Source organism: Podarcis raffonei, chromosome 7 (genome assembly GCF_027172205.1).
Source record: "Podarcis raffonei isolate rPodRaf1 chromosome 7, rPodRaf1.pri, whole genome shotgun sequence".
Lineage (NCBI taxonomy): Eukaryota > Metazoa > Chordata > Lepidosauria > Squamata > Lacertidae > Podarcis > Podarcis raffonei.
The window spans coordinates 16,444,126-16,465,782 of NC_070608.1; the positions used below are offsets into that span (position 1 = coordinate 16,444,126).

General features: G+C 45.2%; 1 protein-coding gene across 3 annotated transcripts in view; it reads left to right on the forward strand.

Moving 5' to 3' along the window:
- Positions 1–21,657, forward strand: part of SAMD12 (sterile alpha motif domain containing 12) — a 202,676-nt gene that overhangs the window by 155,637 nt on the left and 25,382 nt on the right. The window contains exon 5 of one of the 3 annotated variants that reach the window (XM_053395393.1): positions 6,023–6,085. The exons of the other annotated variants lie outside the window; for them this stretch is intronic. Coding sequence (XP_053251368.1) covers positions 6,023–6,042 — 20 coding nt within the window. The 3' untranslated portion in view covers positions 6,043–6,085. The remainder of the gene's footprint in view (positions 1–6,022; positions 6,086–21,657) is intronic. 3 annotated transcript variants of the gene reach the window in all.

Consider the following 21,657-nt stretch of genomic DNA (forward strand, 5'->3'; position numbering starts at 1 on the left):
GATAAACAGCAAGTGTGAAGCTGGAATAAAACACTCTCCTGTATTTGTGCTGTCAAATGCCTTGGTCTGAGGATTTTCTGCCTCACTGTGTTGGTTGTGCCTCTAAGCAACAAAGCATGCACACACAAATACCAAAAGAAGATGTAGACACACACACACTTACTTTTTATTGCAGTAAATTGCAATGTGTTTATAGTGGTGCGTGCTGTGCACATGAATTACAGCACCCCAGCAGAATTTCTGAAAATGAACATTCCAGGATACTGCCCCGAGTCTAACTTCTCCAACCTGATGCCCTCCAGGTTTTTTGGACTACCGCTCTCATCATCCCTGACCATTGGCCATGCTGGCTGCAGGTGATGGGAGCTGAAGCAATATCTAGGGGGGAACAGGTTGAGGAAGGCTGATCTAGCTCATTGTAAGGCAGGTCCATGGGTCCAGTTAGCTTGTTTCAGATGTCTTCTTTCCTTTCTTGAAGAAAACAAATAATTTCAGTAACAGATGAACTTCTGGTACTCTCCACACTATGAATCTTGCAGCCTATCTTGGTTTTCCTAGTCTGGTCTCCTTTGGACCACATATCCGAATGAGACCAGGCTAGGAGCACTGCAAGCTATGGATTTTGCGTGGCTGTCTTCCCAGGACACTTTCCTAGCTGCGTGCCACAGCAGGAAAAGGACCATAGCTCATCTTTGCAGGCAAGAAGCTTCAGGTTCCAGGCATTTCCAGTTCGATGGGCAAATAGCAGGTTATGGAAGGTCCTCCTCTAGGGACCCTGGGAAGCAGCTGCCAGTCAAAAGTGCCTTGTACTATGCTAGATGGACCAATTCTCTAAGGTAGCTTCATATCTCAATATGAACATGGGAAGCTATCTCCAAGCTCTTGGGCAAGCAGTAGGGTGACACCCCAGGATGCTTATTCACTTTGATCTGTTTTCTTTCTGTGGCCTCCTTTCAGAGTGCTCCTTCCAGTGCCATTCTACAGGGTTATTTGCATTGGGGTTGCAAAAAAAGGATAACCATTGTTATCCGATGGAGCATCTCCACCTCCATCATTCTGCCCAGACACTGAGGTCCAGCACCGAGGGCCTTCTGGCGGTTCCCTCGCTGCGAGAAGCCAAGTTAGAGGGAACCAGGCAGAGGGCCTTCTCGGTAGTGGCGCCCGCCCTGTGGAACGCCCTCTCACCAGATATCAAAGAGAAAAATAACTACCAAACTTTTAGAAGACATCTAAAGGCAGCCCTGTTTAGGGAAGCTTTTAATGTTTAATAGGTTATTGTATTTTAGTGTTTTGTCGGAAGCCGCCCAGAGTGGCTGGGAGGACCCAGCCAGATGGGCGGGGTATAAATAAATTATTATTATTATTATTATTATTATTATTATTATTATTATTATTATTACCTTGCATTGCTTACATAAAAAAGCAAGGCAGGGCGATAAGGATTATTCTTTCAACCTTTTTTTAACGGGGTGAGGGGAAGAGAGAATGAAGATACTAGACCAAATTGGCAATGCCTTCACCACTCCATTAACAATTATCGTCCTGGCCGTATGGTATTTTGTTTGTTTTCTGATCCTAATTAATCATCTTATTTTTGAGTTAAAATAATTAAAGCTAAATCCTCTCTCTTCATTTTAATCCTTCCCGTGCTAAGCCGCGCACTGTTGCACCATGCTGTCTATCCCCTGGAAGTTGCTTGGAGCCATTTTCCTGCCTCGCAATCATGTTGTCTCTTGGAAAGTTATAAACTCTGAGAGATGAAAACACCTTCTTTAAAAAAAAGGAGGAAGGAAGGCAGTATTAATAAGCAGCTCCATAATCACAGCAGATGTATGCCTAGATCAGTGATCATAGGACACCAAATGTCAATGTTCCTTGCCGAAGCAAGCATTGGAAGTTAAATGCTTTAATTGGGTTTTACTTGCTTTGTTTTGTTTCAAACCTAAATGAATCATAGAGCTAAAAGGTATATTGTGCAAGCTTGAATAAAAGTCATTTGCCAAAAGTCTGTGCAGATTTCAAAGTAATTAAAACTCATGGACTGCCTACTTGGCACTATCTTCTTAATTGATAATCAAAATGAGCAGATCAAATAAGTATGCTTTGAACACAGCTGATAATTGCCAGCAATTCCCTTTGAAATTCTTGGATCAGTTGGATTCCATCATTAAACTGGTTGTTTGCAAATTCGCTACTAGTTGATGCAAATCCACAAAGAAAACCCTTGCATAATACAACGATGACACTGGGTCTCATTAAATAACATAATAAGTTTTAGGATGAGATGAGAGGGAAATAAGTTGCTTAGAATTTGTGCTGCCTTCCCCCCCCCCAATCAAGGGAGAGTGTGTAAAGGTAAAGAGCAAGACTCTGTTCATTTCACTGGACAATGTTGTGGTAGAAGTCAACCAAAGATTTAAAACCACTTTAAAAGCAATGGGTGTTGTCCATTGTCACCCAAGTTGCATGATGGGACTTCCTTTTCCTCTCTTCTCCTGCATCTCCTTGTTTCATCACAAATCAACTCCAAACCTCCAGAGTACATTTCGGGGTCAGAGAATGGATATCTGTTCCATTCCGCTGGCAAACACTAAACTATACCTTACAATGTGTTCCTGAAAGGTGGGGTGGTTTGCAGAACGAGATACATCAAAAACTTAATCGTAATACAGTGTAGTGTATGCATACTTTCATTTCTTTAAAACAGTTTTTTTTTAAAAAAAGAGTATAGTACCCAACTGTTCCTGTCCAGAAAGACAGATGTAGTTATTCTAAACTCCAGAACTCCACGCTGTTTCTTTATTGGAATACATAGTTTACTGCCATTGGGACAACACACAATCAGCTACTGAATGGCACCTAAAACAGATATCTAGGGTGTTGGAGGGTTCTTTTCTGAACCAAATGCCTTAGTAAGGCCCAGTGTGTAAGGGACCTGGACTGCAGAGAAAACTTACTCATGTAAGAAGAGTTCCATCACTACCCCTCCTGCCCACTGGGGTATGAATGCATTTCACCATGTGCTCTGTTCCATGTACATGCCAAGAGCATCTCCACCTGGGCAGCTAATTATTGGTGTACTGATGCTACACATATATGGGATGGTACACATGGAACGTGATGGTGGCAGTGATAGCCACCAACTCAGATAGCTTTAAAAAAGCATTTGACAAATTCAATGTGGTCAAGGCTATCAGTGGCTACCAGTCACGATGGCCATATTCTACTTCTACTGTCAGAGGCATTATGCCTCTGAATACCAGTCTCTGGGAACTGCTGGTGGGCTGTCAGGAGTCCAGGTTCCCTGCTTGATAACACAGTAAGCATAGGTAATTAAAAAGGAGGATTTATTGCAAAAACAAACAGATAGTTCCGGAAGGCTCTAACAAAGCCTCCGGCATCATTACTCAAGATGACCCTTCTGAAGATTGCTTCCGGTGTTGACAGAAGATATTGAACTTATGACCCTTACATCTCTTCTTTTGCTTACTATTTAGCAGCCCTCCTGACTCTTCAGACTTAGTGGATCAGCTCCAACCTCTTCCTGTTCTGAGAGGCTGTCTCTGAATTTGTTCGTGCCTGATTGTGCCTCCTGTGAGCTTTGGCTGTGTTCTAGCCTGCTCTCAGCTACTGCTTTATCAGCCTGCCCATCAAGGTCAGGAAGAGCCGAAGCCTTCAGCTGTCTGCTCTCCCCTGCCTGACTAACATCTCAACCTCTCTGTTCCTGGCTTCTTTCTGCAGTTGGCTGCAAACCTTCACTTGGAGCTGGCTCATTCCTGACATGGTCAGAGTGCTGTTGCGCTTATGTCTAGTTTGCAGGCTTCCCATAGGCATCTGATCACCCCAACCAGAGCAGGTTATGAGACCAGATAGGCCAATGACCAGATCCAATAGACTTGTCTTACATTCTTAAGTGTTTGAATGTGACAGTGGTGCACTGAGCACTTATGCAGGTAAACACTTTCTCCACTGCTTGCATCCCATATAAACCGGGCCTGAGATTTGGGGTGTTCGCTTTTTTCATTCCTTTCCCCCACCCCATGCAATACAAAGGATTGGCTTAAGTGCATGTGTCCTACTAAGCGGAGTATTCCCTCCAAGAAAATAACGCATGAACAGAGCCAGAATGTTCTTATTAATTGCTTTTGAATGCTGCAGTTGGTGTTTTGTGCTTCAGGTAGTGCTGGGATAATTGAAACAGCTGGGGGTGGGGGAGGAATCAAGTAGGATTCAAGGTGGTCTGCAAAGCTCTGGAGACAGATGTGCATATAAATGCACATTAAAAATAAACCCAAATAAATAAATACCGAGTTACTCGCTCTTATTTACTTCTTGCGATCCAGTGGGACAGAACTCATTCCCACAAGCTTAGATGCTTGCATTTTCTATTATTACTTAAGACTTTTAAAGTGGGGGGAGGGGAATCTGGCTGAAGCTTATGTGATGTTTCAAAGTAAAGAGATGAGTAGAATTTGCATAATAGAATCACAAAAATGGAAAGCATGGAACATTTGATATTTAAAATAGTCTCATCTAAAGCTTTTAGCACAGGTAGGAAAGGTTAATAAAAATCCATCCATACAGCATATAAATTATTCCAGACTTTAAAATGTAAAACAAAATTATGTCCAATCCATCTTCCTGCCTTCTCTTACAAACATATGTCTCCTTAATAAACCTTTCCTACTTAAACACCTACTTGAAAAATTAAAGTGAAATGCATCACACTTCTGACTTGTGTGAGCTATAATCCAGTGTCCAGTCACTTAACTCTAGGACTTGGCCCTAGACCAGCGGTCGGCAAAGTTTTTGTGGCTTGGGCCGGTTCACGGTCCTGCAGACGCCGCGGTGGGCCGAAGTGTGTGTGTGTGTGTGCATGCGCGCGCACACACACGCATGCATGCACGCACACAAATGCAAACACTATTTCTGGCGCTACTTCTGGTGCAGAGGAGGTGTGCGCAGCTTCTCATTGGCTGCAGGAGCTTCCTGCAACCAATGGGAAGCCGCCAGCATCGCGGAAGGCGGTCCCCGCTCTTCTCCGCCTGGTTTAGCGTGGCACACAGGAGCCAACTGAGCGGGCGACAGGGGTCCATGGGCCAGTTAAACAACCCCTTCCCTAGACCAATGGCGTAAGGGCACAGGGGAAGGTGCCATTAAGCATTTGCACCTTGTCTTGCCCGTGACAGTGAGTAACCAAAGCCAACCCTTCCATACTTGGAAAGTGAACGCATCGGAGGGTCTGAGGGGTCAAAGACATGACTTGCAGCCACCATCACAGAAATGAAATGCTACAGAATGATGTTGGAGTACCTATGAGGAAACAGTTGAAGTGCTGTACTGAAATCAGGAGCCAAAGATCCGTTTAGTATTTTGAGATTAAAACAGTGATGGTGAGGTTAAAAAGAATTATTAGGGCTAGGCAGATCTGCCAATTTTGGTTCTTTTAGTTTCTCATGTTCCTGATTCTGGAATTCAGACCCCCTACATTTGTTTGCAATAATAATAATAAATAATAATAATAATAATAATAATAATAATAATAATAATAATATCACAACGAAAACTCATCAGCATTTTAGTACAAACTTATCCTAATAGACACATTTTTTGTATGCCATTTTGATTAATATACACAATTTTGCAAGCGGTTCCCCCTAATATCCCTTTTTGTATGTTATTGTTATGAATATATTCATCTGACTGCAGATGTCCCTCTAATAAATGCATGTTGGGTTGTAGAACTGCTTTGCAAAATTCGAAGAAGTGCAGAAAGGAATGGAAACATGGGGGGAAACTTGTTGCTTTGTCAAACACAGGCAATGGTACCCACCAGTCCAAAACACTACATCTTCAGATTCTAGATGCACAACTGAAAATTAGCCCTGGCAGCCACCCAGTTAAAAGCAATCACAAATCGGCTTAACGTATATGTTTTTCGTCCATTCGTCCATCAGCTGCATTTGCATCTGAGTAAAACTAACTGTTCTGAAGCAATGAGTGTTGTTTTCTTTGTTTTTAGATCTTGCATCCATGTGTTAACAGCAGGCATCGACTTAGAAAAAGACATTCTCTTCTATCACAGGTATATTTTTAGTTAGTTAAACGTTTGTTAATGGATTGACCTAACAAATTAAGAGAATAATATTGTGCTGTTGTTGTTTAGTCGTGTCCGACTCTTCGTCACCCCATGGACCAGAGCACGCCAGGCACTCCTGTCTTCCACTGCCTCCTGCAGTTTGGTCAAACTCATGCTGGTAGCTTCGCAAACACTGTCCAACCATCTCGTCCTCTGTCGTCCCCTTCTCCTTGTCCCCTCAATCTTTCCCAACATCAGGGTCTTTTCCAGGGAGTCTTCTCTTCACATGAGGTGGCCAGAGTATTGGACCCTCAGCTTCAGGATCTGTCCTTCCAGTGAGCGCTCAAGGCTGATTTCCTTCAGAATGGATAGGTTGGATCTTCTTGCAGTCCATGGGACTCTCAAGAGTCTCCTCCAGCACCACAATTCAAAAGCATCAATTCTTTGGCAATCTGCCTACTTTATGGTCCAGCTTTCACTTCCATACATCACTACTGGGAAGACCATAGCTTTAACTATACGGACCTTTGTTGGCAAGGTGATCCTACTGGGAAATCTGTGTGTCTGGCCTTCCTGCTTGCACAGACGACCGTTGCAACCATCATCTCCCCCAAGCAGTAGGAGCCTACAGCTGTTGAAACAAGCAAGGCCCCTTTAAAAATAAGAGCTCAGTCGGTACAGCATGAGACTGTTAACCTCAGGGTTGCAGGTTTGAGCCCCATGCTGGGCAAAAGAGTCCTGCATTGCAGTGGGTTGAACTATATGTCCCTTGCGGTCCCTTCCAACTCTACAATTCTATGATTCTACTTGGAGGATGGAGCTAACCACCCAGACTCAGCCTGTAGTTAATTGTTGCTTAAGCAGCATCCTAAACCAACGCCAGTCTGAGTCCCACGTAGACTTGCCCATCCCAAATGCCTCACCTGCCTACTAGGAACATCACCTGAAGTAGAACAACAGCTGAGGCACAGCTACAGTGGTACCTCGGGTTAAGAACTTGATTCGTTCCAGAGGTCCGTTCTTAACCTGAAACTGTTCTTAACCTGAAGCACCACTTTAGCTAATGGGGCCTTCTCCTGTCGTGCTGCCAGAGCACAATTTCTGTTCTCATCCTGAAGCAAAGTTCTTAAACCGAGGTACTGTTTCTGGGTTAGCGGAGGCTGTAACCTGAAGCGTATGTAACCCAAGGTACCACTGTACTAGCCATTGAAGCACCTTTTTTGGTTTTATCCAATGGGTTGCAGTACATTCCAAAGCTTAGCTAAACTTGTAAATAAGCCTCATTTCACGATGCAGGTTAGGTAAATGATCCATGCAGTCATTTCTGCAGACGGTGGGTCAATTCTCACCACTTGTAGCTACAGTTTGCACCAGCGTAGCTTGGAATCCTTGGCTTTATTGAGAAGATGTAAGTAGAGAATGAGATATAAAACATGGATGATTATGATTGAAGTACATTCTCCCCCAGGGGATCGTGTCACAACTGATGGTTTCATTTATTTTTTGTGTCTCTTTAATGAAAATTCACTCTGCTGGATATTTAGCTAGCCCAAGGAAACTTTTCCATTTGTTATTTATGATGTGTAGAGTTTCTCTTCTGTAGTCTGAAGACGCTATATTTTAGAACGAACCAGGATGCAGATTACTTCTCACTTGACTCTTCTTATTCAATTACTACCTTTTCTCTCCCCCTGTTCCGCTTGGCTTGGCAATTGTCCCATTACTTTTAGCAACCATATGCAAGCTATTATCCATGCTAAATGACCAATAGGGTTTTTTTTAATGTATGAAAAAGTCTGGCTTTTTTCATTTATTTTTAATTTGCTATCAACTCTGTTGCTGTAACTGATCATCTGACTGTCCAGTTACAAACTTGAATATTTCCGTCTTTACAGCACGAGGTGTAAATTCCAGCTAATATCTATTCCAGTAGGTGTTTCCTGTTTCCTCTTGAGCTTAAAGAGATTTCCCATCCTTTGCTTATTTATTCCGTGCCTCGGCCTTCCAGTAACAAGAGTTCTCTGGGCAGTGTGCAAAATAAAAATAAATCGCAAATACAGTACAGTTGCAAATTAAGAAGCACCAGATAAGGCAGTTAGAACTTGAAAGCAGACCACTTGATCAAATGATCAATATATATTTTTAAAAAATGAAGCTGTGATGCATTAGAGCAGAGCAGGGATGGAGAACCTGTGACCAGGGATAGTTCAGTTGGTTAGAGCGTAGTAGAAGAGAAGAAGAGTTTGGATTTGATATCCCGCTTTATCACTAGCCAAAGGAGTCTCAAAGTGGCTAACATTCTCCTTTCCCTTCCTCCCCCACTACAAACACTCTGTTAGGTGAGTGAGGCTGAGAGACTTCAGAGAAGTGTGACTAGCCCAAGGTCACCCAGCAGCTGCATGTGGAGGAGCGGGGAAGTGAACCTGGTTCACCAGATTACGAGTCTACCACTCTTAACCACTACACCACGCTGGCTCTCATTGTCAGTAGTGCTGACAATGTCAAGGTCATAGAATCGATCCCCATACAGGACAACAGCATATTCCTGCATTGCATGGGGTTGGACTAGATGATCCTTTGGGTCCCTTCCAGGTCTACAATTCGATGATTCTATTATTCTCTTGGTCCTTGCATGGCTCCATCAGCATGGCCAAAGACAAGGACGGATGAGACTTGCCCAGCAACATCCAGTGGGCTGAAGGTTCCCCATCCTTGGAACAGGGCGTTGGAAAAACAAGCCCAGCAATCATGCTATAAATCACAGCACTGTGTGAAATTGTAAAGGTCTGGCCAGACAAAAAGGTTTTTGCCTAGCATCAGAAAGATATTAAAGTGGGTGCCAAAGTGTGCTTTTTTGAGGAAGGCTGAAACTGGCACACCAACCTTAGCTGGTAAAAGGCAATCTAAGCCACAGAGGCCACTTATGTCTCAGGTGACAAAGATGGATTGCCCCAAAACTTTGGATCTGACTCCAGAGGATCCTTTAATGCAGTCCTCTCCAGAACAGGCTGAACACGTATTGAACCTGTCTGTTGCTTCCCTAGATCCTTCTGCTTTTGGACAGATACCTCAGCATTTTTGGACCCTCTTGCACTCATGTCCTGGTTGTCTGCTGTGAGAACAAGATGCTGGACTAGGTGGGCCTTTGGCCTGATCCAGCAGGCCTCTTATTATGTTCTTACAATAACCCCATTCTGGCTAGCCTCGGGGTTTGGAGATTAATTTCCCCTGTTCTGGGTCCATTGCCCACCTGTGCCAGTTTTCAGTCACATTGAAGATTCATTTTTAAAGCAACAATCTAATATTTTTTATGAAACAATTCCATTGCCATTTTTATTAGGTGACAGGGGAAGCTTTAGATAAGAACGGATCTGTACTAGGTAGTGATTTGCTGGTTGGTATTCTGTAACATTTAGACTAGCCTTTTAATAACTGGGATCACCACACATTGACCTGTGTTCTGTTGAGCTAGAATATGGTGGAAATGGCCTTACCTTTACAAAGAAGCAAACACTCCTTAACAGAACCTTATTGGAGATTTCATAGAATCATAGAATCTTAAATTTGGATTCTCAAGGGTCATCTTGTCCAATCCTCTACAATGCAAGAATCTCAGGGAAGCATCCATGACAGAACCTCTGCTTGAAAACCTCCAAGGAAGGAGAGTCCACAACCTCCTGAGGAAGACCGTTCCACTGTCGAACAGCTCTTACTGTCAGAATCGTCCTTCCTGGTGTTCAGTCAGAATCCCCTGACTTATAACTTGAAGCCATTGGTTCAGGTCCCACCCTTCAGAGCAGGAGAAAACAAGCTTGCTCCATCTTCCATGTGACAGCCCTTGAGATATTTGAAGATGGCTGACATATCTCCTCTCAGTTTCCTCTTCCAGGTTCATTATTGGAATTCAGGTCTCAAACCAATGGCTTCAAGTTACAAGCAAAGAGATTCTGACTACACATCAGGAGGATCTTTCTGACAGTAAGAGTCATTTGACAGTGGAACAGACTCCCTCAGGAGGTTGTGGACTCTCCTTCCTTGGAAGAAGAAGAAGAAGAAGAAGAAGAAGAAGAAGAAGAAGAAGAAGAAGAAGAAGAAGAAGTAGTTTGGATTTGATATCCCGCTTTATCACTACCCTAAGGAGTCTCAAACCGGCTAACAATCTCCTTTCCCTTCCTCTCCCACAACAAACACTCTGTGAGGTGAGTGAGGCTGAGAGACTTCAGAGAAGTATGACTAGCCCAAGGTCATCCAGCAGCTGCATGTGGAGGAGCGGGGACACGAACCCAGTTCACTAGATTACGAGTCCACCGCTCTTAACCACTACACCACACTGGCTCTCTTGGAGGTTTTTAAGCAGAGGTTGGATGGCCATCTGTCATGGATGCTTTCATTGTGATTCCTGCATTGCAGGGGGTTGGACTACATGACCCTTGTGGGTAACTTTCAACCCTAAAATTCTGTGCTTCTGTGATTCCCATAGTCATGTCTTGTTCCAGTTAGTTCCCATGGTCTGGCTTGTTGACAGCCAGCGCTGGAAGCCGATCACTAACAGTGAAATGACTCTTACTGCGTTGTACGGGCACGCTGCGCTTAGTGACGGCTGTGAGTGAGGTATTGTGCTGCTACTCTGTACTTGTCTGTTTCTGCCTGCTTTCATTAATGCGCTTGGCCCAAGTACTCGCGCTTCCCTGGAATGGAGTCTGACAGTGCCATTTACTTTCCAAGTGCTGCTGATGCAATCTTACCCGCTAAGATGCAGAGAATCATCAATCACTGCAGGGGAGCATTTGCCACAGCAGTTGCCACAGCAAACAAGAGAGGGGAGCCAGAGGGAGCTGGCATGAACGAGATCTGCCTGCTGGGCCTAATGGTGTTGCCACAGAAGAACAAGGCAGCCACACCCTTGCCTGGCCTACTGCAGGCATTGATTGATTGCCATTATTTGGAGGACTAAATGCCCCCAGCTATGCACATGGGGGAATGCTCCTGTTGTTAGGTGTAGGACACATATGCGGTAAGCACATCACAACAAAGGTCTCTGTGGTTCGAATATAGTGGACTGCAGTTCCCATCATCTCTGACCATTGTCCGTGCTTGGTTCAGGTTGATGCAAGTCGGAGTCCTGCAATACCTGGAGAACCACAGGGTCTCCATCCCGGATCTGTCTAGTCCAGTACCCTGCTTTCCCCTGTGGCCAGCAAGATACTTCTGGGAAGACCAGAAAGGTCTTGCTTTGTTACTGATATACAGCAGCAGGCTGCTTCCAGACCTGGAGATAGCCTGGGGTATAGAACGGAGTGCCCTCCAGATGTTGTTGGACTCCAACTCCCATCAACTTGACCCAGTGCAGCCAATAGATAGAGTTGATGGGAACTGTCAGATGCTGGAGTGGTTGCTCGAGAGCAAACAGGCAAGACTCCGACCTTTCTTTTCCAGGCTTTATTCTTAGTGCAAAACTATTTACAATGCAGGGTGTCACAAGTCCATGTCTGCTCAGTCACTAGCAGAATCTGGGAGTGGGTGGTCCTTATACCTTCCCCAGCATAACAGTCGCTTGACCCCCAACCTTCTCCTTCCCTCCCCATGCCGAAACCTACTGCACAGAGTGGGCGCTGGCAAAGGGGTACTTCCCTCCTCTCTGGCTTGCTCAGGGTCATTGTTGAGGCTCTCCCTAGCATCCCCTGGTCCCACCACCTCCTCCCCACTGGAGGTGGGGCTTTCCTCCTCACCTGAGGAGGAACTGCTTCGCAAGACTTTCGGAGGTTCCCTATAACACAACTGCCCTTCCACCTCTCGCCTCTGAGCTGATGGCAGTTCCCTGACAGGAACTGCATTTCAACAACATTTGGCAGAGCGGGGTGGGTGGGTCTAGGTTGGATACCTGTGCATTTACATAGTAACTGCCTATGTATTTGTCTCATCCCCATCTAATCTAAGTGAGCAGCCATCACCACATCTTCAGGCAATGGAGACCATAAATTAATTCTGTGCTACGTACCTTATTTTCTGTGCTACGTACCTTATTTTCACTGCCCTGAATCTGTTGTTGGGTGACCCCGAGTTCTAACAAAAAAAGCAAAGGATCTCCATCTGCTTTTCTCAAATTGTACATCATTTTATAAGCCGGTTCCATAACAGCGTGATTCCTTCACAAGTTTATTTCAGTTCAGTATGGTTTGCACCCATGTAATTGGGCGTAGCGCTGCAACCTCCACCATCTTTCCCCCTAAACTTAAGATGCCTCAAATATTTTAGCCCAGATATGGGGAACCTATACCCCCCCAAAAAAAAATGTTTGTTGGACTCCAACTCATATGATCCCTGACCATTGGCCATGCTGGCTGGGTCTTTTGGGAGATGGAGTCCAATAACATCAGGCTCCCCATCCCTGCTGTAGGGATTTTTAAGATGTGGTGGAAAGTAGCGTAATCAAATCAATCAAAGCATGGACAGTTCCATATATCTAGGTCGTTGCATATTCGCCGTAGTTGATTTAAAAAATATATATCTAGAAAGCCTGGATTCAGTGACCTGTACATGTTATGCCAGTAGAGAGCATTTGCATAATTCATGCTACAGGGTTTTAAAGATCAGTTCACACAATTTTATTCTAGTTGTCGGAATGCCACTGAATCCCAACTGCTGTCATTGAAAATTCTCTTGAGCCACCTCTGCTGCTTCCGGAATTTTAGCAGATGTGGCCCACAAACATTCAAGTGTGTCTTGTGGGTGAGTGGGGAATGCTTTCTAAAAATTCTGAAATGAAAGCTTAAATTTTCAGGCAGCTGAATCCTAAACCCAAAACTGTTGTACCTTGCTTTTCGAAAAGCTTACCGTATTTTTCGTCCCATAGGACGCTCCGTCCCATAGGACGCACCTAGTTTTTGGGGGGAGAAATAAAGGAATTTTTTTCCCCTTTATTTCCCCCCCAAAACCAGGTTGGGAAAACCGAACCAGGTTGAGGAACAGCGGGATGGCGGCGCTGCGCCTCCTTGCTGTCCCCCGAGCTTGTGGGGCTGGCCGATGTCTGTCCGGCGGGCTGGCGGGGCGCTCTGCTTCAGGGCGCCCTCGCGGCGGGCGGCAGGCTGCTATCCGCAGCCTAGACAGCCCTGCGGGAACTCCCACAGGGCTGCCTAGGCTGCAGATGTGTTCCTGAAGCCTGGAGAGTGAGAGGGGTCGGTGCGCACCGACCCCTCTCGCTCTCCAAGCTTCAGCGAAAGCCTGCATTCGCCCCATAGGACGCACCCAGATTTCCCCTTCATTTTTGGAAGGGAAAAAGTGCGTCCTATAGGGCGAAAAATACGGTAGTTATTGAATGTTTTGGCTCCTGAACGCTGCAAACCCAGAAGTGAGTCTTCCGGTTTGCGAACTATTTTTGGAAGCCAATTGTCCGATGGGCCTTCCACGGCTTCCGATTGGCTGCAGGAGCTTCCCGCAGCCAATCAGAAGCCGCGCTTTGGTTTCTGAATGTTTTGGAAGTCGAACGGACTTCTGGAACAGATTCCGTTCAACTTCCGAGGTATGACTGTATGATGATTTGTGTTTTCATGTGGTGCTGTGGAATTGCAAGATAAACACAGCCTTGCATAAGCATGCCCATAGAATTTGTGATCACTTATCAGAAGGGTTTGAAAGCACTCAGAGCTCTTCAGTATATATGTGTAACGATTCAGCGGCTGAAATCTCTTTTAAGAACAATATTAAATAACTATCAGGCCTCAATTGGGTGCTAAATTGGATACCCGTTCACTGTGGACTTGTGACACCGAGAGACAGAATACAGGAGCCAGGAGGAAACGTGTCAACCGTGGACGTACAATGTGACACTTTAAAGAGTTGAATTATACAGCGTTAAGTATGTTTCTAGTTTAGCGATAAAGGATTACACTGGAAAAAATGTAGAGGCCGTTGAGAATAAGTGTAAGAGAAGGGACCTCAAATTAATTGGTGTTGCAGAAAAGAACAGTTGACATTGAAACAGCTAATAACTAATAATGGTAAGGACTTGTTGGGAAAGTTTCTTCCACCCTTGAAAAGTGGAGAGAAGCTGTACAGAATACTAAGACGTGTTTTCTATAAGAGTGGCCTCTTTTCCGTTGCGAGGTGGAGTCTTTGAAGTCTGAAATTAAAGCCCGATCCTCAGGAAGAGCTGGGCGGCAGGTTCCTCATGTACACGCATACCCAACAGGCTCTTGCATCCATAATCTACCACTTTGAGAGTTGGCATGGTCATGGTCAATTGGGCCCACATTCCCACCATTCATTTAAACCCTATGATATGAAAACAAATAATTCTGAAAACTGAATTCTGTTAAGGGTGCTGAGGGTTATTTGCCTTACAGAACTACAATTTCTGACGTCCATGTGAAAAAGGATTGTGTGCCCTCCGACATGGCGCAGAGGAAAACTGGGGTGCACGTTTTTGGGGACTTTGCTCCTGCATGAGTCACATGACTCATGTGAGAGCATGAAACACCCCCCCCCCAAAAAAAAAATGTGTGTCTTTCAGAGCTGAAATCTCCCAGGAGCCATAACACGGGCCCCCAAAACAGGGTGTCCCGATTAAATAAGGGCAGTTGAGAAGTATGGGGTTCATGGTTAAACAGCCCTGTCAGAGGAGTAGGGGGCCTGCTCTCAGAATCTGTAACAGAATTCCCAGAATTCCGTGGGGGAATGTAGCCTAGGAGTCTGTGGGCCAAAGCTGGATCCTACTGTTTATTTATACCCAGCCCATCTGGCTGGGTTTCCCCAGCCACTCTGGGCGGCTTCCAACAAAATATTAAAATACAGTGGTCTGTTAAACATTAAAAGCTTCCCTACACAGGGCTGCCTTCAGATGTCTTCTAAAAGTCTGGTAGTTGTTCTTCTCTTTGACATCTGGTGGGAAGGCGTTCCACAGGGCGGGTGCCACTGCCGAGAAGGCCCTCTGCCTGGTTCCCTGTAACTTGGCTTCTCGCAGTGAGGGAACCGCTGGAAGGCCCTCGGCGCTGGACCTCAGTGTCTGGGCTGAGCAATGGGGGTGGAGACGCTCCTCCAGGTGTACTGGACCGAGGCCGTTTAGGGCTTTCAAGGTCAGCACCAACAATTTGAATTGTGCTCAGAAACGTACTGGGAGCCAATGTAGGTCTTTCAAGACTGGTGTTATGTGGTCTCGGCGGCCGCTCCCAGTCACCAGTCTAGCTGCTGCGTTCTGGATTAGTTGTAGTTGCAGTTTCCGGGTCACCTTCAAAGGTAGCCCCACATAGAGCGCATTGCAGTATAAAGTGAGATCTCACCCTGGAGCAGGAGGGAGGGGGGACCTTTCAGAACCTGAGGACTACCTTCCCTCACAACCAACCTGCTGGGTTCCAGTAATGGCGGTTGTGGCCAGGCTCACACCTCTCGCCCTCCAGGTAAACAAGAGCTGTTGTTATAACAGTTCAAGGGCACATATAAGACATATAAGCCTCAGAAGACCTGCTCCTAAGTGCCCCTCACTCCAAAGTACAGGAGGCAGCACCAAGAGAGAGAGAGAGCCTGTTCTGTGTGGGGTGTCCTGTTTGCTGAATGCTTTCCTTAATGCAGGGCTTTAAATTCTGGGCTATAGCTGCCATTGTCCCTTACCAGTGATCCTGTTGACTAGGACAGACAAGGCCATATCCTTGCTTTAAAACAATAGTATTTAACAGTTTCAAAGGTGAGACTGACCCACCTTTAGTCCAGCTGGGGTTTCACTTCTCAGTTTTCCAACCTATATTTATATGGCAGCTTCATTGCAGTCTCCAGTCAACTTCATCTCCCATCAGTTGAAAACCAGTCCTGTAAATCGGTCTTGCTCAACCTGATGCCTTCTGAATCCTTTGGATCATAACTCCCGTCATCTTCCGCCATTCACCACACTGGCTGGAGCTGATAGGAGATACCCCTCCTCTTAAAACACACACATACACACACACACAAAACTCTCACCTTTCACCTACTCTGAAGTCTTTTAAGCCCCAGGCAAAGACTTTATTCCCTCTGTCTTCTTACCATTTTTCTAATATTTTAGACGTGTTATTTTAGTCCCTCTGGAATTCTGACGGTGATTAGTATTACTTGCACGGTGGTCCCTGTTCTTAGAGGTTTGCAAAGATGCTGAAATCGTTTTCGTTAAGGGTTTCTGTTTTGTTTTTAAGGCCCTATTATGTACCGCATTTTGAACGTAATTGGGTATTTTAATTGTTTTATGGTTTATTGTGCATCGTCACCTAGAGGCTTTCACACGAGGCGACAAATGAAACAAAATAAGCGCAGGGATGCCGTTCGCAGCCCCTGCACAGTTTGTGCCCTCGCATGTTCAGCTGAAAGCCTGAGCAGAAACACCCCCCTTGACCACTTGAGGTCTTAACTCATCCGGACGCCCAAGTCTCAGAGACCGGCTACTCCTGGGTTAGCAGATAAACCTTGGTCTGTGGGAAAGCAGGCTTTGTGGAGGAGACAATCATCTTGAGGGGAGATTGAGAGCAAGCAGGAATTGAGCTTACAGTTTAAGTTTAAGAAATGAAGAGGGAGTGGGGGGCATCAGCAGGAGTATGCAACGGAATAGAACAAGTAGCGGAAGAAAATTGTAGTACAGTGGTACCTCTTCTTGTGTTCACCTCTGGTTATGTATCCTTTGGGACACGCATGTGGCAAACCTGGAAGTGTTTTTCCAGGTTTCACCCCATGCGCACATGTGCAGAAGCACTCTATCATTCCGCGTGCATGCGCAGAACAGGGACCTCCAATTACGGAAACCTCAGGATCCGACCGGAGCTCTGGAACGGACACCGTCTGCAACCAGAGGTACCACTGTACAGGATCAGCCCAAAGCATTTTGGCACCTGAGGTGTGCCCCAAAATGTTCTTCCCTTCATTGCCTTCTTACAGGGCCATCACTCCCTTTGGAGGAGAGCTGTAGGGTCTCCTTAAAGGGCCCACAACTGATTCTGCAGTCCCATAGGGGAGGATTTTGATTACTTTTGCATTTGAAGGCAAACTGAAGCACAACCATCCTTCAAAATTCACACTTCTCCAGATTTTGCAATGCAGGCAACGTGTACAACAACGCATATATAAGAGTGCATCAAAATGCATATATTGCCAAAAATAACATACACAAATCCATTATATCGGGGTAAATTGGGTATATTAGGTAAAACTGCATACAAATACATGTTTATTGGGAGAAATTCACACTAAAATGCTAATGAATTTTCATGAGCATTTTTATTTTATCTTAATATGAATTGTTGGGGGAATGTGGAGAACTGAATTTAAGACTAGGACAAGGGGAAACTCTAAGAACTGAAATGGACAGATTTTCCCATCCCTAGTCACATTTTCCTGCGTGGCTGCGGAGAGGAGAAGCTGTAAGGGAGTCATCCTTAGAGTCTGGGAGCATTGGGAGAGCCACATCCTCAGACCAGGAAGGGTGACTGGTGAGTCACCAGGCAGACTCTGGGACCTTGAGGCAAGGAACTTGACGCTTGGTGGCCGTGACTCACTGCACGAGTCCCTGGGAACTCTCAGCTTCCATGCAGTGAATCATTCATGTGCAGCCATTCGTCATTTGGAACAGCATTTCCACTTAGTGCGCTTGTATGGGTTACAGAGTTCAAGAACGCATGCTAAGAAGCCAAGGTACCTGGTCTCAGCCCCAACTCAAAGCCAAGGGAGACAGAGGCGTCTGAGCAAAGCAGCAGTCCCTGCCCACAACATCTGCATATAGGAATTGCTCTCAAACTGCCTTCTCTCTACAACATCATGCACTAGGATGCAAGCGTAGGCTGTTGTTGTTTAGTCGTTTAGTCGTGTCCGACTCTTCGTGACCCCATGGACCAGAGCATGCCAGGCACTCCTGTCTTCCACTGCCTCCCGCAGTTTGGTGCTGGTAGCTTCGAGAACACTGTCCAACCATCTCGTCCTCTGTCGTCCCCTTCTCCTTGTGCCCTCAGTCTTTCCCAACATCAGGGTCTTTTCCAGGGAGTCTTCTCTTCTCATGAGGTGGCCAAAGTATTGGAGCCTCTGCTTCTGGATCTGTCCTTCCAGTGAGCACTCAGGGCTGATTTCCTTCAGAATGGATAGGTTGGATCTTCTTGCAGTCTATGGGACTCTCAAGAGTCTCCTCTAGCACCATAATTCAAAAGCATCAATTCTTCAGCGATCAGCCTTCTTTATGGTCCAGCTCTCACTTCCATACATCACTACTGGGAAAACCAGAGCTTTAACTATATGGACCTTTGTTGGCAAGGTGATGTCTCTGCTTTTTATAGGCTGAGCTGGCAATAACTCTGAGCCTGTAGGTTTTCTCCTTTTAAGAGACTGCCAGGTTCTTTCTGCCCACCGAGAGACCAGCCTTTTTGAAATCAAAAGTTGGCCGTCCTAATGGAGATGCTCTCAAGTGGTCTCTGTGCATCCCACTGGCTCATGTGAAGACACATCTACAAAAAGACATTGGGTGGGGTGTGTTTTGTAACAGGCTCTCCAGGATGTGGGAAGATGAGGAGGAAATACAAGTGAAGAAGGCCTCCACGCCCCTTAGTCCTGAAGGTAGTCTTGGGCAGAGAGGACCTTCCACCCTGATTTCCCTACTACCCACCAAGACATGCCCACTGTGTCATCACTCATTATCCACAAGTTCCAGACTAGGACTCTGGTCATCCAGTTAAAGAAATCCTAGTGATCCAGTTAAAGAAATCCTAGTGATCAAATGAGTTTTGCAATGCAAGCCTATGCCTTTTTAGGAATAAGTCACTTAAGAATAAGTTACTCAGAGCTCAGTAGTGCTGACGCCCAGGAAAGAACCATCTCAGTCCTATACATGTCTGCTAAGATGTAAACACAGAAGTAGATCTCACTGAGTCTAATGAGGCTTACTTACAGGTAAGTGGGTCTAGAACTGCAGCCTTAATTACTTAAAGCAGCATAAACTTGCATATAATTAAAAGAAGCATGCAAAGTTTGATTTTAGATGGTGTGTTATGGTGGGCACGTCTTTCAATTTACTGGACAAATATTTGTCAACTGACCAATCAATTGGCCATGTATTTGATGGCTGTCAAATCTTATCAAACGTTCCATAAAGTCATGATGCTGATTAGCCTGCTGTTCCTTAGCAGAAGTGCCTTTTGAAAGTACTTCTTTTTTTAAATTAGTTGTTGTTCCTTAGCTTTATTTCTGTTTTAATTTCCTTTTTTTAAAATAACATGTAGGCTGGCCCTGGTGTTCTAGGATAAAAGCCAAGGAGAAGAATTGCTCAGTGAATCATTCATATTTATAGAAACCTTACCTAACATTCTTAAAAGTTATAATAATTTATGGGAGGGGATTAAAAAGTTTATGTTGTCTCCAAAAGCTACCTTATCTTTGTGTTGTTGCAATTAGCAAAAATTCATATAATAATTCATACTTTGATTTGTACGTTGGTTTTGCACAAAAATAATCACGCTCAAAGCAGCTTACAACAAAGAAAACTGAAATACATCTCAAAATCACCCACCACAAGAACAATTTCAAGATAAGATTAAAAAAACACAAACCCAATAACATAATAGCAAATGTAACAACATGCAAGGAATGCGGGTGGCGCTGTGGGTTAAACCACAGAGCCTAGGACTTGCCGATCAGAAGGTTGGTGGTTCGAATCCCCGCAACGGGGTGAGCTCACATTGCTCGGTCCCTGCTCCTGCCAACCTAGCAGTTCAAAAGCATGTCAAAGTGCAAGTAGATAAATAGGTACCGCTCCAGCGGGAAGGTAAACGGCGTTTCCGTGCACTGCTCTGGTTCACCAGAAGCGGCTTAGTCCTGCTGGCCACATGACCCAGAAGCTGTACACTGGCTCCCTCGGCCAATAAAGCGAGATGAGCGCCGCAACCCCAGAGTAGGTCACGACTGGACCTAATGGTCAGGGGTCCCTTTACCTTTACCTTTAACAACATGCAAAGAACATTTCAGTGCTATAAATACAACAACATTCACATCAACAGCATCACATCTCCTGGCAATAGCAAAAATAGCAAGGGCTTTTGACAGTTTCACCTTGGTCCTGGAAACCCCCCTCCCATGCTATTGCTCATAGAATCTCTCCTGCAGCGACTTGCAAACCTTGCAAAGAAAGTGTTGGGTAGCTGGAAACATCTTTCCCATGCTGATGCTGCAGGCTGTTGATTGTTGAAGTATTTTTAATTGCAAGTTAATGCTTTAAAAATTACTGATTTTGCAACATTTGAACTTTCCCCCCTCCCCCATGACTCAAATGCCTCGCCCTCTGGTGCGTTGCGTGTCATAGCTGGTGCCGAATTAGAACAGCCATTCTCTCCATTGTGAGAATAGGGAAGAGGAGGAAATGCCCCTTCTAAGATTCCTCCTGCAGTTGTTGCTAAGTACTTATATTTTTTTAAAAAAAAAAACAGCAATTAACCTATTAAAAAAATAATTGCCCAGTAAATAAATAAATAAATGCTTTCTGTCAGTTAAAAAAGCTTGCAAAAGGATGGTTAAGGGAGTGGTCCTAAGCTTCCAGGAAGGCAGTCTGTTGGACGCTGCTGGGTTTCCTCTACTCTTTCAAAGAAGGGAACAATCATAGAATTGTAGGGTTGGAAGGGACCTTGTGGATCATCTCGTAGTCCAACCCTCCCTCCAATATGCAGCTATCGGGGATTGAATTTACAATCTTGGCATCATCAGCACCACACTCTAACCAACTGAGCTATCTAGGCTGAGTAGTCAGAGGGCTTTTCCAGTTCAGCAACTGTTCTGGGGGGCATGTCTGGGGCAGATAGGGTTTGCTGGTTCCAAACCCTCTTATCCTCCAGACATTTCTCTGGAATGGGGGTGGAGAGATTATGCCAGCCCTGGGATTGGCATGGTTATTTCCCCTTTCATTGTGTGAAGGTAACAAGCCCAAGTAAAATGGTTGAGTTCAATGGGGATGACTCCAAAATAAGTACGTATAGACTGGAAACATACATAGGAAGGCTGCCTTATATCTAGTTAGACCATCTGTCAGTCTTGCTTGCACAACTCAAAGTGTTGGTGCTGACCTTTAAAGTCCTAAACGGCCTCGGTCCAGTATATCTGAAGGAGTGTCTCCATCCCCATCGATCAGCCCAGACACTTGAGCTCCAGCACCGAGGGCCTTCTGGCGGTTCCCTCACTGCGAGAAGTCAAGTTACAGGGAACCAGGCAGAGGGCCTTCTCGGTAGTGGCACCCGCCCTGTGGAACGCCCTCCCACCAGATGTCAAAGAGAACAACAACTACCAGACTTTTCGACGACATCTGAAGGCAGCCCTATTTAGGGAAGCTTTTAATTTTTGATGCAGTACTGTATTTTAATATTGTGTTGGAAGCCGCCCAGAGTGGCTGGGGAAACCCAGCCAGATGGGCGGGGTATAAATAATAAATTATTATTATTATTATTGTCAACACTGACTGGCAGCAGCTGCCCTGGATTTCTGGCCAATGTCTTCCCAAACCCTAAATGGAGACATCAGTAATTGAGGGGGAGGGGGGCTTTTGCATGCAAAGAATGTGCAGGTACTTGCAGGAAGCAAATTGCTTTAAAAGGGCAAAGTAG